This window comes from Tenrec ecaudatus, chromosome 4 (genome assembly GCF_050624435.1).
Source record: "Tenrec ecaudatus isolate mTenEca1 chromosome 4, mTenEca1.hap1, whole genome shotgun sequence".
NCBI classification, from domain to species: Eukaryota; Metazoa; Chordata; class Mammalia; order Afrosoricida; family Tenrecidae; genus Tenrec; species Tenrec ecaudatus.
In genome coordinates, this window is record NC_134533.1 from 200997215 (window position 1) to 201014820 (window position 17606).

At 54.9% G+C, this 17606-nt stretch overlaps 1 protein-coding gene across 5 annotated transcripts in view; it reads right to left on the reverse strand.

Moving 5' to 3' along the window:
• Positions 1-1620: 1620 nt before the first annotated feature.
• The window catches only part of MAP4 (microtubule associated protein 4), a 204927-nt gene continuing 188941 nt past the window's right edge, over positions 1621-17606 (reverse strand). For 2 of the 5 annotated variants that reach the window (XM_075547269.1, XM_075547271.1), the window contains 10 exons: positions 16652-16867; positions 13634-13817; positions 13082-13141; positions 12672-12964; positions 11288-11401; positions 9547-9639; positions 4415-4496; positions 3578-3690; positions 1982-2141; positions 1672-1857 (listed from right to left, as the gene is read on the reverse strand). In XM_075547269.1, the coding sequence (XP_075403384.1) occupies positions 1850-1857; positions 1982-2141; positions 3578-3690; positions 4415-4496; positions 9547-9639; positions 11288-11401; positions 12672-12964; positions 13082-13141; positions 13634-13817; positions 16652-16867 (1323 nt within the window). In that variant the 3' untranslated portion in view covers positions 1672-1849. Of the gene's footprint in view, positions 1858-1981; positions 2142-3577; positions 3691-4414; positions 4497-9546; positions 9640-11287; positions 11402-12671; positions 12965-13081; positions 13142-13633; positions 13818-16651; positions 16868-17606 lie in introns of all 5 variants that reach the window. The other 3 variants (XM_075547267.1, XM_075547268.1, XM_075547270.1) reach the window with 3 other exon arrangements.

Sequence of the window (17606 nt, forward strand, 5' to 3'; positions counted from 1 at the left end):
GATTCTCTGGCTCACGACCTGTCGGGGCTGGCTAGGAGCAGACCGCCTGAGAACACAATGCCCAGGTCATTTCCAACCAAGAACCCCATTGTCAACTTGGCACCCTCCAGACCTAGGACCTTTAGACTACCTGCTCTGCTTCTCCTGCTGTCTCCTGACCACTCCCACCAGTCACTTCCTGCGGCTGACCTTGCCTCAGCACCCCCCACCCTCCCCAGGTTCTTGGCACAGTTGAATCTTTTTGAAAACTCTTTCTAGGGAAGTCAACCTTTTTTTTTGGTTCCTGCGAGCATTTTCCCACAAGACATGGCCACCTCCAACTTGGCAGTGAGTGCCTGGGGAGTTACTGTCAAAACTTCAGCCTCAGGGACGCCCTCCCAACACACAGATCCAATCTGAGCCTAAGCAGAACCCCCTCCCTGCCTTTTGGAGCTCCCAGGGTGCCAATCGGCACTACAGGAAATACTCTTCCCAAAGAAGGCCCGGGACACTCCCAGGCCACTTCACTACAAACAGTTAGGTTTTAATTCTTTATTAGAAACCATGCAACTTTCAATACAAAAAAAATACAAGTGCAATAAGAATCTTCATGTCAATACAATCCCCAGGCCTTCCCCATCACTGCAGCCTTCCTCCAAGACTAGGTCCAGCTGGGACAGCCCTCCACAGGCTGGCCCGTCTCATGCCTTTATTGTACATTTCCAGACCTGATTCCCCTACTCTCCATATGCGTCTGGGCCCCTCCAGCGCCCCTAACGAGGGAGGGCCTGAGTGCCCAAGGCCTACAGGAGCAGACCTGGAAGGACCCTGCCATCCTGGCCCCTGCCCTGCTCCCCGAGCCCTGGCTGCCTAGCTCCCACCAGATCCTAGGGAACCAGACAGAGATGCCAAAACCAGCCTCTTGGTTAGAAGAAAGCAGCAGCACGCACACACACACGCGCGAACACACACACAGACACCAACATAACCAGTCCACGCTGACCAGCCCCTCAGCCTGCCCCACCTGCTCACCAGCCTCCACCCCACCTCCCCTTTCCTGCCAGCCTGCCTCCAGCCTACTCACAGGCTGCCCCAGCAAGGCTGGCAGCTCCAGCCCCCAGGGCATCCATATCTTCCCTCCCTTGCTCCCTCAACACCTACTAAAGACTTTCACTTAGACATGGTCTCAGTCTGCAAAGCTATATTAGAAACCAACAAAAGATAAAATGAGTAAAGTAGATTGTTGATAGCAGCTGGGCAGGTATGGAAAGCAGCAGGGTCAGGTGACACTGATCCCAAACTACGGTGGGGCAGGACAGCAAGACATAGGTGGGCACCCCACCCGTGGGATGTGAGCCATGGGGCTGGGGTGGTGCTCAGTGGTCTCCAGGGTGGGGCGGGCTGGCAGGCCACCACTTACGGATCCACGACTCTTCCTCTGGGAGGGCACGTTCAGTTCCTCGGGGTTCAGTCCCAAACACCAATCGGCGCAGGCTGGGATCCGGTTCCCCCTCCTCCCCCTCCTCCCAGCCCGCTCTGGGTAGCAGTGGTGTAGTGTGGGGGCAGGGACAAAGCAGGTGGCAGCAGGAGGCGTGGCGGTGGGATGGCTGCCCAGCACCCACGTGGTCACATGTCTAGTGGGCAGCCTGGGGGAGAGAGCCAGGGGCCCGGGTGCCCGAGGTGGGGCCTCCAGGGAAGTAGGGGGGCCGGGAAACAATGTCAGCCCCGTGATCGGTGCGGGCCCTGGCGTTGGCCCGGAACGTCAGCCTGTAGGTCTCAATCTGCAGTGACACGGAAGGAGGGTGGGGAGGGGGCAACAGGGGAGACATGAGGGGGACACAGGGCGGAAGACGAGACCAGAATGTCATCATTAGATGCCTGGAAAATAAAAGGTTGCTTCGTTAACATTTAGGCCACACTCTGGTTGACAAACAAAGGCGCTTCAATCAGCGGCCAGTGGCAGGGCCTCTGGCTGGCCCTCAGGCCCAGCCCGGCCACTTACTTGTCTCCTGGATCTGGCTGTCCAAGGTCTGGGCCTCCCTTTGGTCACCACCCCCTGACAGGGTGGGGTGGCCACTGAGGCCACTGGCCAAAGTGGGGGTGCCAGCTTCGTGCGCTGCCTCAGGGCTGGCCGGCTCCTCCCCAGCAGGGGGGCCCTCAGTCTACAATGAAACAGTGGGGAGACAATGCGGGGTCAGTTGGGGAGGGAGTGGGATGGAGTGACAGTGGATTCACACGCAGCCCCCACCCTGCCACCCAGCCCCAGTGGGAGGAAGGCCCAGTCTTCGAGAGACTCGGAACCAGGTCCTCCCTCTGCTCCAGCCACTGGTGCAGAGCAGCACAGGAGTCCAGGCGGGTGGTGAGGACAACTCTGATGCCAGCAGTCAGCCCTGGCAGGGACTCACACTGTGAGTTGAGGGGCCAGGCTGCTGCACCAGGCTGGTCCCACATTCGATAGCTACGACGACCAGCAGCCCAACCAGGAGCGCACACTCCAGAGAGGGGCAAAGTCCTAGGAGGGCACCGACGCCTACACACGCAGTGCAATGCTTGGAGCCTGGGGCTGGGGAGGGAGGTGCTGCGCATGCAAGCAACGTGGCTGTGGGATCCAGGGAGCCTGCAGGCCAAGGACATGTGGGGACGGCGAGGACACAGAGAGGGACTGTAGGGGGCCAGTGGGACTGGAAGCCTGGGCCCAGGCTGTCTGAACCCTTAAGGCTCAATCTGCAGGAGGAGGTTGTGGGGATGCACAGCGGCTGGGAAACAAGCCTCTGGTGTGGAAAAGCGAATCCAACAATAATCCAAAGCAGAGACCATGTGAACAAAGGACCCCCACCCCGCCCCAGATTTGGGGGGAGGAAACCGCCAGGCTGGAGTCGGTGCTACGCTCGGTGCTGGCACCGTGGAAAGCTGTTAGTTAGCCTGAGCCACCACAGACTCAAGAAGGGTACATTGAGGAGCTGGGGTGTGAGTGGGAACTCCACACTCACTGGACCAGCAGGGCCTGGGTGAGCGCTCTGAGCGAACAGGACGGCCAGGGTCCACCACCGGGTGAGCGGGTGGTCGGGAGGCCCAGAGCAGCTACCCTTCACCTGTACCCACCAATGCCACAGAACAGAGGACAGACAGCGTCGTGGCACACACAGGGTCTCACAGCACTGTGGAGGGAGTGGGGATGGCGAAAGGAGGGAGGAGAGGCCTGGTCAGTCTCTGCCAGAGTGCCAAACTGGGGTGGCCATGGCAGGCCCTCCGGTCAGGTGGGTGGTGGGCCTGTAGACTTGGGCACTCCCCACTGTGCCACCCTGGCCACTGGCAGCCACCCTGTGCACCTCCTGAGAGGTCGCTGGAGACCTGAGCCTGGCACCGACCGCCAGGCAGATGGCAGGACAGGCTCAGAGCAAGGTCTGTCTCCAGGTGGACACGGCACCCCTCCTGCCTCGCTCAGGGCTGAGGATGGACAATGGGGACACGGAATGTGGATGAAGACAGAACTCCTGAGGAGACTGAGAGGCAGTGACAGGGGCCCACCTGCTGGAACCTTGAACCTAGCTTCCCAACTGCCTGCCCAACTGCGACCCACTGGGGACCCACTCACTACCTTCACGGCCCCTCCCGAAGGCAGGTGGCCCACATTATCGAGCGATCCCACCTTCGCCTGGGCCTTCTCCTTGAAGTTCAACTTCTGACTTTCAATCTTGACATCACCTCCGCCTGTAACCAGAGAGAATGGACAGGTCACTGCGTGCCACCGTGTGTGCGCGTGTGGCAGACAGACTCCTGCAGCGAAGGTCAAAGACTGACCACGTGCCAAATAAATCTAGTCTTGGGGGACCGTGACCAGCCTGGGCTCTGAGGAGGCAGGAAGGACACAGTGAACGTGGCTGTGGCCGGAGAAAGTTTTCTGGAGCAGCGGTGGGGAGGCGCCGTGGGCCAGCGCTCCAACCTCTTGCCTCCTTGGGGAGGGGTGGGGGGCAGGAAGGGAGAAGGGAGAACCACCCAGCAGCAGAGCTCTCCAGCAGTCTCCCTACTGAGTCAAGGTCAAAAACCCTTTGCTAGAGAGGAGAGCCTGTGGCTGACTAGTCTGTCGGAGCCCCTTTTCGGCCAGGCACATGACCAAGAAGGAGACGGGCAGCAAGTGGCCTTGAGCAGACATGAGCCCGCCCGGCCCCTGGTCCTGGCCAAGCAAATAGCAAGGTAGGGTACAAGGTTCCTAGTTTACTGTGTGTGTGTGTGTATGAATACAATCATATACATATACATGGACGTATGTGTATATAGCCAAGAGTCCCTCAGCCGGCCACTAGCCATCCCTTCATCCTGGGATTCTAACGGTGCTGGTCCCGCTGCTGTGGCCTGGATGGTGGGAGGTGGCCCCTGGAACGGTGGCATGGCAGCCTGCAGGCCTGTGCAGCGGCACGGGGTGGGTGCCACTCACCGGGCTTGTGCTTGATGTTGGCCTTGGAGCCACATTTGGAGGAGACTTTGGAGATGTCCACTTTCTTGTTCTGAATCTGAACCTGAGGAAGAGAGCAGACGACAGCACCAGCTCAGAGGGGCCGACTCCCATTGCCTACGCGCTCCCTCCCTCCACGCTCCTTTGTTCTCTCTGCTCAAGGTCATGGCTCTCCACCATGGTTCTCCCATGAGCTCTTTGCCAGTCTGTCTCTCACACACCCCTTTCCTGCCTGACCCTGTGGGTGTGCCCTCTTCACTGGGAGCTCTTCTCCCATGTTCCCACGTCCCAAACCTCGAGCTTCTCCTGAAATGTGCGTTTCACCTCAAACACTCACACCCACCCAAAGCCCTCGCTTAGCAATCCTGTGGCCTGCTTTCTATCTGACCTCTTACTTCCCCGCTCGTGGCTGAGAGTACTACACATGCAAGGTCTCTGCAGTCCTGCTCAAGCACAGTCCAAGAGCGTCCCACAAAAGCTCAGCAAAGAAGCAACCACATGATGATTTACCTGGTGAGAGTCTCTATGAGCCTAACCACATGCTTCATACTCACTACTGCGTCTATTTCCATGTTTCCAACGTGAGTGTCTAGGAGTAAACCTTTGTAATCCTGAGGGCCCCGTCAGGCAGCATGCCTACAAGGAGCTCGATGCCCACACTTGGGCTGCTTTCCAGACATGCTGCAGGCAGCAGACCTCACACACTCCTAGCCCAGTGTGACCTCCAAACAAAAACAAGCTTACAACGTGCACAGGAGACACGGGATGGTGCCAGCGCTCTGCTCAAATGCTTCGCAGCCATCTGCGAGCAGTGCCACCGCCGTGTGGGTGCTGAGCCCTCTCTGGTCCGGCAGCCTGGAGCACGACATCTGCAGATACCACGCCTGCCCTGCACCTCCCTCACAATGCCTTTCACTAAGTTGAAATACTGTTTTGTAAGACTACCGATTAAAAGTGAATGCTGGCCTTGGGGTTGGGGGACTAGTTTGGGTGTCCTCTCTCCACGGTCCTGTCTTTAAGATGGCTAGGAGACTTTCAGCCCCATGAAGAACGCATAGGTACCAGGACAGCACGTCCTTAAATCAGGACCCACCGCCCACAGGCACGTGCTCCTTCTACGAGACCATGGAGGGCATTCCAGGGTGCCTATGTACAGCCCACTTGCTCCCTGGTGCGGCAGCAGCTCAGCTTTCTAACACCATCCGTCCTGCTAGGTGGTGGCTCACTTTTAACACACGGGTTTCGACAGTGGTCATCTCCCGGGGCTGCCGCATCACAAACACAGATGCTTACTTTCATATGGTTTAGGAGGTGAGTTGTCAGTTGAAAGAGCGGCCCCGGGGGCAGGCCCTTCCACGCTGCCAGCCATTGCTAGCATTCCTAGGCTAGCAGGTGCATGTCTCCAGCTTCATCGTCACCTTGTATGCTGGGGTCAGTTTTGTTTTTCAGATTTTTATTTATTTTTCGGATTTTTAAAATAAAACAAAGTGATTGGATTTAGGATCTACCCTACATCGTTATGAGTTCCCATTTACATAGAACAAAAATAAAAATAGTATTTCCAAACAAAGTCATACACACAGGCACACAAGGGCTAGAAACACAACAGATCTGGGGGGAATAACAATTTAATCCCTAATAGAAACGGCCTCACGAGGGTGGGCAGATACGTGTCTGCTGTTTCTGCCTTGCTGACCCAGCATAAGACCCATCAGAGAATCACCTGTGACTGTCAGTCTGCCTGCACCACCCTCAGTCTCCCCTCTAGGACTTGGCGCAGGCTTCCCCAACCTCGCCAGGCCACCATGCCCTCCGTCCTTCAAGGCCCTGCTGCAGGCTACTTTTCCACAGCCTTCCATCCACCCCACCACCTCACTAACTGTGCCGGGGCAGAGCTGAGCACTGGCTTTCCCAGAGTACCCACTTAACACTGAACGTTCTCCCAACACTGGGGAAACTACGGGAAAAAAGACACTCTCTCCTTTGTCTTCTTAGAAACAATGCCTTCTTTTCCCCAGTAGAAAATCCCAAACCAAACCCACTGCCCTTGAATTGATTCTGACTCACAGTGACCCGATAGGCTAGCGTGAGTGGAACCTCCTGGTAGGGCGGCTTTCCAAGGAGCCCTGGTATTGTAGTGGGTTACGAGTTGTACTGCTAACAGGCTTTTCTATTCCCTTAGATAAAGATTTGCTGTCTCAGATCCCCTGGGGGCAGTTCTACGTACAGGCCACAGGAGGCAGAGCAGACTGGCGGGCTGTGGATTTGGGGTTGGGAGGGTTCCGAGGCTCTGCATCGCTATGGAAGGGGGCACGTGGTGGGTTTGAACCAGCGACCTTTTGTGCAATGTGCAGTCCATGGAGCCACCACGGCTCCTGGATAGAATACAGATCCCCCAGCTCCCAAACAGGGTGCAACCTCTGCAAATGCTCTCTCTGAGGTCAGAACGAGGCAGCATGTTCCCTGTCCACCTGGGAAGGCCACGGTGCTGCAGCACGAGCTCACTGTCCCGGTCCCTCACACACACAGGGAAGTCTACTTCTCTGGCAGAAGACTGGAAGGCTGCCCGCCCTGTGTCCAGCAGCAATGGCAACAAGCTCATCTACTGACAGGGGGCCCTGGGAGGAGCTAACAGCAGCCACTCAGAGAGGCCCGGGACTCTCCACGATGGGGCGCCCACGCTCTGCCGACAGCAGGGTGCTCGCCAAGCCTCCACATCACCCTCCTGGTAGAGTCCTTCCTCAACGCCTGGTCGATGAGGGGAATTTCACCTTTATAGAGGCACTCAAGTTCATAAATGAAAGTCTATTAAAATCAGAGTCTCTCCCCTGTGCTCCTAATGAACTTATGGACCTAAATATGGAGTAGCAACAGCTGCCCAAACCAGAAGAACGAGAAGAGTTGGTTCCTGATAGAAACCTTTCCGGAGCCCTCGTGTCCCTGCGGGCGGGGTTGAACCTGATAACTACATGGTGACAGTTATAGCCACTAGCAGCTCGGAGGACCAAAAGGCGGCAGTCGGCAGCGGGGCTGCTGTTTGTTTTTTTAAATGAAAAAGGTTTAACCCATATGGGTGGGGAAATGGGACCAGAATCATTCTACATTAAATTGATGGGCAAAGAACTGTCTTATCATAATCAATCACTGGAGATGAAAGAGGCGGCACTTACCCAAGGGCAAAGTTCAGCATTGCTCGGGAAGGGGGTGAAATGAGAACAGGAACCCCGAAACAGGAGGGGCAGATGGTGGCATACTGAGGGGATTCTACAAGAGGAGTTGTCGGGCACTGTGGTGGCACACTGAGCTGTAACCCCAAGGCCAGGAGTTCAAAACCACCCTCCACTCTGCGGCCGGACAATCACCGCCACAGACTCACAGCTCAAAGGGCAGTTCTACTCCCATCAGGCCCGGTGTTCGAATGACTCAATGGCAGTGAGCTTGGTGGTCGGTGAGAGGATTGCAACGTAACTAACTGTGCATGGACGGCTGGCTCTCAAACTGAGGAGCTGGTCTGAAACTTTACCCAATTTTTTAAAAAGGAGAGAAGTGTGTTACATACAACCACACTGCCCACGCTCCCTGCTTCTGGTTCTACTTAGGGGATTATTACCCACCTCTCCCCACTGGTTGGTGACGACCAGCAGGCCTGATGGGATTGAGCCCGCAGGCAGGCACTGCCCACCATGAGGGCGAGATGAGGCCTCTGCAGCGGAGCCAGGCCCACCACAGAACAGTGGCCGCCACGCTGGCCTAATGAGCACACACCCCTCTTCCCTGCTGACAGCCTTCTCCCAGCCGTCCATGGGGCTGTCCGGGGTGGGTGGGTGGGGGTGGCCCTGAGAGTACACAGCAGGCCTGCCCCTTCTCCACGGCAGTTTGCTTATTAGCAGGGAGATCTAAATGGGGTTCACTGAGCCTAGAAGTAAGAGAGCACCCCAGTCCAAGCTCTGGCCGCAGCTGTTCACCCTCCTCTTCCACACTGCTTTATGGAAGTTTCTATTTGTGCTCAATGCACTGACAGAAAATGCCTCTAAAAACATATAGCTCCTCACTTCCAACCAATGTTGCTTGCTGGTCCCTTGGTGAGCACTCGAGAAGGGCGACCAATGCTAGAGCTCGGTGGCAAACTGCACAGTGGAGACAAGTGCTATGTCACACCCACACGGTCATGGTCATGGTCAGCACCTACGTGGGCCTTTCCTAGGTTGGATCCCGAGTCCCTTCAGATTCTGACTGGGTCTAAAAGCTTTACCTACCTCGGCTGAGCCTCCACCAGGCCGGTTAATGTTTGGCCAACTACTCCAGGGGCCCAGTACCCCCACCACCTACTGTGCACAGGGGAGCAGTACAGCTCCTGCCAGGAGCCACCACAGCAGAGGGTAACTGGCGGGGTGTAGTTAAGAGGGACCGGAGGGGGGCAAGAAAGGCTTGTGCACAACTGCTGAGGATGGAGCTAGGAGAGGGCAGCCCACCAGAGGGAAGGGACAGACAGTGAGGAAAAGGCCCGGGCGGCTGTGACAGGCCAGCGCGTTCCCCTCTTGGGGCTAGAAAAGCAGTGGGGCTGAAGCTTCAAGTGGACAGCCCCACAGTCAGCCCGGGCATATACCGCCCGGACGCTGCCACAGGGACAACCCGAGTGAAAAATGCCACGCGGTGTCCTCGTGACAACGCGGACCTCTCTGCAAGCTACAGTCTCCTCCGTGTCCCCAACACAGACCTCAGGGTGAGCACAGGAGCGTGGCGGGGACAAGGAGGGGCAGGGAAGAGGAGAGGACGAGAAGAGACGGGGACCGTGAGTGGAGGTCAAGAGAAGGAGAGGGTGGGGAAGAGAAAAGAAAGGTGGGGAGGAAACAAGGAAAAAGCAGAGAAAGGGCAAGAGGAAAACGCCGGTGTCTCGGGAGGACCTAATGCCACCTTCACAGGGCTTCGAAGACCCCAAGTGGGCAACACCACCAAGTGCAAACACACATGGGTGCTGAAGTCTCCCCTCAATCCCTAGACTGCTTTGTGGGCACAGGCCTCTGCAGTCCCATGTGCAGGGCAGGCGGCCCTCTCCCAGCACACCCTGCAGTGGGCTATGTCGCAGACACGAGCCGCCCGGAGCCCGTACTTACATTGCCACCTCCAGGGACATGCTTCATATTGTCCTTGGAGCCACACTTGGACTGAATGTGGCTGTAGCTCAGCTTTTTGGAGACTATCTGGACCTAGAGTGTTAGAGAACAGAGAAAAACAACACACGGGGAGGGGCTGGTTAGAACCGACAACAGGGCAGGCAGTGAGTCTACGTGGGATCATGATGACCAGCACAGTTAGAGGGCCCCCACCTTCTGCAGAGCAGGAGTGAGGAAGCACAGGAGCAGGATCGGAAGGAGCAAGAAAGGGGGTGAAAACAAGAACAAACAACACAATGACTGGAGCAGATGGTATCCGGGCGCTACGTGGCCACCATCTCATTGGGTGTTGAGCGGGTGCCCGGTTGCCTGCAATTCTTCTCTGCAAGGGCTCTGCTGATCCGGATGGGTTCCTAGCCGAGGCAGGCACCTGCCTTAACACCCGGGGGCCTGGAGCTGTCACAACCAGCAGCCCAGTTTGGGAACAAAGGCTGCTCTGAGAGTCACCGGGCAGCTGGCTAGCGTGGCACAGATCTGATACCCACAGGAAGAAGGGGCCACTGCTCAGATAGACATGCAAATGAGTCAGAGAGGTGGCTGGGCCTACTATGTCCAATCTCAGGCCCAAATCAACACTGGACACCAGCTAGGGCCCAGGCTACAGCCTAGGTCTGGACTTCTTTTCTGATGCCAAGATTAAAACCGCGTCCCCGATTTCAATCCTTCGCCCTCAGAGTTTCAAGTCCAGAGAGCATGCTGGCGCCGTGCAGAGCTGCACTGATGCGGTACAAGGTCAGAGTGATCGTGGAGGGGGAGCAGTGGCTCCCGTGAAATCGCCAACACAGAGCAGGCTGTGGCCGTGAAGGTCTGGAACAGAGGATTCTACTGGGCTCTTAAGTGACGTTACCAGATCCTTCGTTTGCCCGAGTCGAGGCCTTCCACAGAGCAGAAATACCCATCCTCTGAAACTCCAACCTGGACACCCCATTTTGTGCCCTATTTAACATGTCAATGAAGATACTTGGTGAGCTAACAGCTCCCAAAGAGCCCTGGTCAGAACCAGCGGTTCCCGCTACCTCTAGTAGCCACCCAGAGGTTAGGGTGCAACCCTCTCTCATCTCCCCCATTAGATCCAGGCCATCCCATACCAAGGAGGCCCCGTGGCCAGGGGAAGGAGGTGCCCACTGCAAGCATCCTGGGCCCTGGTGTGGGGCCCAGTGTTGGCTGGCCTTTGTCTTGGCGTTGGTGCTGGGACATCTAAGGTGCTGTGGGCCACCCTTACATTAAGCCGGTTTCCACTGGTATTGAGCATCCCAGTTTTCATGGGAGAGCCAGACAAAGGCAGCTCTGGTCACACCTACCGGCAGGACAAGAAGAACTTTCCCTGACAACCTGAAGCACGGGGTGCTGGGGCCCAAATTCCAGGAGAGCGTGCTGCGGTGTCTCACATGTCTCACAGGGAAGAGCCGGGGGTGGGGGATGTGTGTTCAGAGGCTGGTCAGTGTGAGGGCACTGCCCGAGTCTCTGGGACCACTCCATCCAGCTGAATGAGAATGTCCCAAGTGAACCTTCAGGGTCGATACCACTACTCTGCTGTTGGAGTCCAACACAGGAGAGATGCTGGGAGAAGCAGAGGCCAGTTAAGGACAGGGGAGAGATGCCAGGAGGGACAATGGCTCAAGCTGGAAGAATAGTTTACCACCTTTTACCTTTCAGAGGTAAAAGTCTAGACAAAACTCACTTTCCCGGCAGGTGTTTTCGGCGCACTCGCAATAGAGCCAGTTGTTTTAGTGACTGCGTTAGGTTCAGGTTTTCGAGCTGTGGCAGCTGCCTCTGTTTTTTTCTCTACTTTGGCCTGGATGGAGATAAAGGGAAGGCAAGTTCAAGCCGAGGGGAGAAGAGCCCAAATGCATGAAGGGACGGCAGCGTCCAGGTCAGGGTTACAGGGAGTGGGCAGGCCAGCCTGGCTCCTGGGGAAGACACACATTTCCCAGGGTGGAACAAGCCAAGCACCTCAGAGAGAGGATCAGGGGAAGAGGAGCCACAGGGCACAGACCCGAGCTATAGACACCATTCAAGAAGAGAAGGCAAAGAGAGGGCTAAGCAGAACAAGGTCCTGACTCGCATGTGCTGTAAGGGGCTGTTATGTTCAAATCACACCGTCTTCCAGTGCAAGCATTCTAGAATGCTCCAAGTAAGCTGTCATGGTGACAGGGAGCCACTCAACCTCCCAGCAATCCTCCGGCCAGCAGAGTCACGCTGCACACACACAGAGGGCAGGGACGGGCGGACCGTCCCAGCATTCATGGTGGGGAGTAGGCTGGGGATGGCAGAGGCAGCCTCTTAGCCAAAGCCCTTATCCAAAACCAATTCTGGCTGACCACCAGGGACTTCCAACACCACAGGATTCCGCCTCACTTTTGTCCTTCCTTGTCCCTCTGCCAGCTTCACGTGAAAGCTATATCTTCCTCTGGGGGAGGGGTGGTTTAGGCTTTACAGAATGATGTCAGAGATCAGTCACTGCCCCAGGGGCCTGAACACTTGCAGATGGGCTTCTGTCACCACACAATGAGGCCTGCAAATACTAAAAGCTAATGAACCTGGAGTGCACGCAACTAGCAAATCCTGAAAGCGAGGTGCGGTGGGGTGGGGTGGGGGGGTGTCTCCTTTTGTTGAGCAGTCAGAAGCTTGCAACAACTCATCCCGACCACAAGAGGGCACCCGGTCCTCCTCCTGAGATGCCAGCCACCTAGCTCAGGACTGGTGTGCCAGCTGGTATGAAACCGTGTATTTGTCAATGCTGGGCGCCAGGGTGTATGCCTGGAGTCCTCCACCAATGCTCTGTCACAGGGGCCCCTGTGTTCTGAAACACAGAACACACACCAGAACATACGACTACACCCAGCACACAGCGCACCTCTGAGTGAGCTGGGAGAGAGGAAAGCCTAGCACTCAGCTCAGCCGAGCCTTTCCTGTTCCCCTCCAAGGAGCTGGTTCGCAGACATGATGTCCTGCAGGGCGCTTGGTTTGGTGTGAGAACTGGGACATGCCCAGGGAGCAAGGCTGGGTCTGGCAGAGAGAAGCTAGGGGCAGCGTGCCAAGGACCCCGAGCTGCTGGGACCCACCCGGCCTCCTCCAGGCTGATGTTTGATGTTTTCCGTGGAGCCAACTTTGGAACGGACATTCTTCAAATCAGGGGTGGAAGCGCTAGTACTCAGGCGGTTCAGACTGACGGCAGAGGAAGTGGACTTGGCTGACACGGGCTTCTTGTCCTTGGTAGGTGTCACAGAGGGCCGGGGAGGCAGCGGCGTGGATTTGACTCTGTGGGGAGCCCCACCTGCCGAGGGTGCTGCCCCAGTTGCAGGCGTGATTTTCTTTACAGGAGCGGTTGAGGTGCTTTTTGAGCGACTCACGTCAGCTGTGAAGGCATAGGAAAAGGGAGACATAGTAAAGGGCCCAAGGGGAAGGAGCGGACAGCCACAGCGATGCAGCGGGTTCACGCTGGGCTTCCACAGACAGGACGGAATAGTACTACCTGGTGCAGACTTGATCGCCACCTTCTTGACCTCGGCCAGTTTTCCCTCAGTCTTGCTGGCTGCATAGACAGAGATTTACCTTTAATGGACTGAATGTCTCACCCAATATAAAGTTCATTTCATCCATTCATTACCGAGTACCCTCTGAGCAAGGCATGGTGGTCACCTCTGGAAGCAACCAGACAGTGTGAACAGACCCTGAGCTTATGGGGCATGCAAGGCCAGGGGCGGGCTCTGTCTACTCCATGCCCTGATCCTTAAACTGATACTGCCGTGCACATGGCCTCAGAGAGAGGTTGTTAGTGTAAGCCTGTGGGATTGATGGCCGTTTCCTCCACCCCCGCCATGTGGGGTCAGAATGAATGGGATGATAAATTCTGCCTGGTAGTTCCTGAGACGATTATGACCATACGGGATCATTCACGCTATGTGGAGGTTCTCGGCAAGTCCAGGAGTGCCCTGGCCTGCTCACACTGAGGGCCGGCTGACAGGTGGACATGCACAGCTGTCTGTGTTCCCATGGGCGGCCTCGCAGGGGAGATGGCACTCACCAGTGGGCCTCTTGGTCAGAGGCATTGGGGAGCTCCGACTGCCTGGCCCAGCTGCAGTGGGAGTGGTAGCTGCTGGGGCTTTCGGCGCAGTCTGGGTGCTCTTGGCGCCAGCTTTGGTGGCTGGGACAGAGGCTGACTTGGGTAGTGAGGGTCGCTTTTCAGGAGCCTTTGCCTCTGTAACAGGCTAATGACAGAAGAGTGGCCGTGAGAGGTCTGGTCTAGCAACAAACAGTGCCGCAAAGTCATGCTGAAGAGATGCTTCAGTATAAGCATGCACTAGAGAACAGGGGCCCGGCTGGCTGGGCACTTACAGACAGGAAACACATATATGGCCTTCAGATCAAGGCTCTCCAGACAAAAGGGAGACTGGCCACGCAGGGTGCTGCACAGGGACCATGAACCAGGGAGTCAAACTGTCTGAGCCACTGGGACTAAGTAACCAAGAAAGGTCACTCTACTACCATATTAAGACCCACTTTATCAAATACCAGAGTATTCAATAAAATAAAATCGACTGTATGAAAATACATGACCAGACGAGACAGCTGTATTTACTAAACCTACCCAAAAAACTAAAACAAACCAAATCCACTGTGGTGGAGTTGATGCCTTAGATAAAAACACACAAAGTAGCACCAAAAGATAAACAAGAATGCCAGTCGTTTGGGGCCCACATGTGCCCAGGGAATGCTGAACAAGATGGCTCTACAGAGAGACCAAACATGGCCCAGAGCTGGGTTCCTGCTCTCCAGCGCCAGCCCTGCCCTCATTCACAGTGTGTCCTTGGGCACATCACCGTCCTCTCTGCGCTTCATTTGCTTGTGTGGGAAAAGGAGGTTGGGACAGAGCAGCTCTGCGGGACAGATCTGGCGACGTGAGGCGCTGGGGAATAGAGCATGATGCCAGAGCGCTGACCGCCTGGGGATGAAGAGAAGAGGTGGGTAGGTGGTGTCCCCCGGACCACGGCTGGAAGGGAAAGTGATGACAGAGGGCGAGGAGCAAGGCATCTCTGGTGCTGTCAAACGGGGGGTGGGGGGGTGAGACCCTGAATCTGGTAAGCATCCATGCCACCGTACTCAAGAGTCAGCCACACCACAGGCCGGGGACCCAGCTTCTCACTCGGAGAACAACAGCCACACGGGGCAGTTTGTGGGTGGGTACCACCAAGGTCCTGCTTACATGGGAATGTCAGGATTCAGAAACGAAGGAGCTGGCTTTCAAGTACATGAAGCCTCACTCTGCAATCAGAGGGGACTAGCCACTTCCATCCATGATTCAGAACAATCGAGCCCCAAACCTACTGTCATTGAGCTGATTCCAACTGACAGCAGAGTTTCGTAGGCTTTCCATCTTTATAGGAGCTGCCGGCCTCCTCGTGGGCCTGCGGAGCAGCTGGTGAGTGTGACTGGCCGACCCTGACCTTGCGGTTTGCTGTCCCATGCTCACCGGACAGCTCCCCCAGGGCTTCTGGAGTCTGACGATTTTTTGCGGGGAATGGCAGAACTGGTAAAGGGTGGGGCAATGGCTGCGCCCTGTTTAGCTATCAGGCTCCGGGGCGTCAGCCAGCTGCAGAACCAGCTTGCTTGCCTGACTGAAGTCTCACTGCTGGTCCTCGACTTTTGTTCCCTTCTCTGCTAGAAGTAGACTTATATTTTCTCTTTTTAAAATTTTTAATCATTTTATTGGGAGCTCTTATGGATATCACAACAATTTATAGCTTAATAACTTATTTTCCTATCAAAGGATAAAGATATGTTTAATTAGAAATTAGACCTTAGCCTTTTCTCTTTTTAATCTCTCAGAAAGTTTCTATTTCTTATCCAGAAACAAACAAGAGTAATAATTATAAAGCAGGCCAGCTGTGTCTCGAGATGCTATCTAAAAGCCACAGGCAGGAAGGCATCGAAAGACCGTGTCCACAGAGGCCCCGGGCATCAGCACAGGAGTTACACATCCATGTGCAGCACAGGGCTCTGAGAGGGTTTACTAGAAGCAGGGTTGCCAAGAGGCAACATGAGTGAAAAGAATGCATGTAAAGAGCCGGCTAGAACACACTTCATTTAAATACAAAAAGTGTAACCGTGACCCGATACCCTGCTCTCCCTGTGCCCCGCTGCACCCCACTCCACCCCTGTTGAATAAGCAGAGCGGTGCCTCCACTTTTTCACAGGCTGGTGTTCCCTGCTGGGCCTCTGCCTTTTCGCTCCAATAAACTGTTTCCTACAGAAGAAGAAAGGCAGCAAGCGAGGTACTTGAGGGCCCTCTGGTGCTGGCATTCCTGGACTGTGACAGAATCTCTGTGTGTTGGTTAGGGCTTCAGCCCAGACTAGAATTTCTAGGGTCTGTGTTTTCTGTAGAAGATGACGTTAAGTTGCTGACGTTGAAATCCAGGGCACTGTTTCCCCCTCCATGAATGTAATGTACAACTGTAAGTTAGCTGAAGGGAACTTCTCAAGTGAAACAAGGCGACGGTGGAGTTGGAACCGTCACGGAGAAAGGCAGCCCACAGCCTCCTCGCCCTCTCTTGCTGGAACAATCCTCCTCCAGTGTGAGCAGTTTCTGGGCAACCGAGTGTGGGTGACCCCCAGCACTGCACGGAGCCCAGCGAGCTGAGAGGCAGCCGAACATGCGACCCAAAGGAAGCCATCCCGTGACTCGGAACTGCCGAGGTGCTGTGGATGAAAGCCACTTGTGCACAGTGACCGATGGGATAGGCAAAGAATCCAATTTGATATGGAAATGACTCCCAAAGGATAACTCATTAGCATGAGGAGACTGGTTCATGTTTAAATGGGTGAAGGGTTAAGAAAACGTTGGGAAAAAGGAAGAGAAACTCAGGTAGATAGAAGGAGTCAAAGTGTGAAGAACTTCAGCATCAGCAGGTCTCCACATTAATGCCCACCCATCCCTTCCCTTGCGATTTGTCAACTCCACCAGCAACAAGAGTGAGCCTGTCTGTCTGTCTCACAGTTAGAGACGAAGACTCTGCCCTACAACAGGACTCAGATAGCCACTTACCTTTGACTTCCCGTCTCTTGAAGGTAAGGTGGAAGGCCTGGCAGTGGCGGCAGCAGCGCGTTTGGGTGGGGCGGCGGCTACTGAACCTGAAGCAAGGCTCATGGGTTTTTTATTCGGCCCACCAAGGGTGGTGGGAACTGGCTGCTTAGGGCTAGAAGTGGACTGTGGTTTGGCTTTCGCAGTTGAAGTCTTTGCAGGTTGAGTGGTGGCCAAAGGCTTTAGGGTTGATTTGATGTTTTGTTTGTTTTATTTTTTTTAAGGCCAACATCAAACATACAGACAAGAATAAAAACAAATGAAAAAAATGTATAAATTGCACAATTCAAAGAAAAAAATACAAGCAATGAGGATAGATGCAACTAAAAACTCGCATTTCTTTCTTCTGAGTTCCGTAAACAGTGGGATTAAATCAAGATATTTAGAAATGTTTTTTTTAATAACAGAGACCTTGGAATGGAAGGTTGGCAGCTGAAATTTTAAATTCTGTGATACTTTAAAAGTTTAAATTTTTGGTGGCTGTAATAAATAAAAAAACACCACCACCACCACCCCATCAGCAGATAAAGCTGCTACTATGACCTGCACCTCCACGGGGCAATAAGAATGTCCTGTTTCAAGCCCACAGGAAGGTGTGGCATTGGAGTCTTCAGTCAGTACAAATATTAGGTGTCCCAAGCTATGGTCCATCTTGGAGACCCGTCTTCCAGTTTCAGACACTCGGATTTCAGAGTCTGGTTCAGAACAGCCTTTCAATCACTTCATCTCTCCTAGTTAAGGGCAGTAGAACACAACCCCTGTAGAATGCTTTGACATGTACTCCAGGTAAAGAGGTCAAAGGCAGAGGTTGGAAGGTTTGGACTAGGACGTTGTGGTAAAACAAGAGTACAGAATATTTTCTAAGCATGTACACATTTGAGATAGGGCTCATAGGAGCTCAGAAAAAAGAAATTTGGTA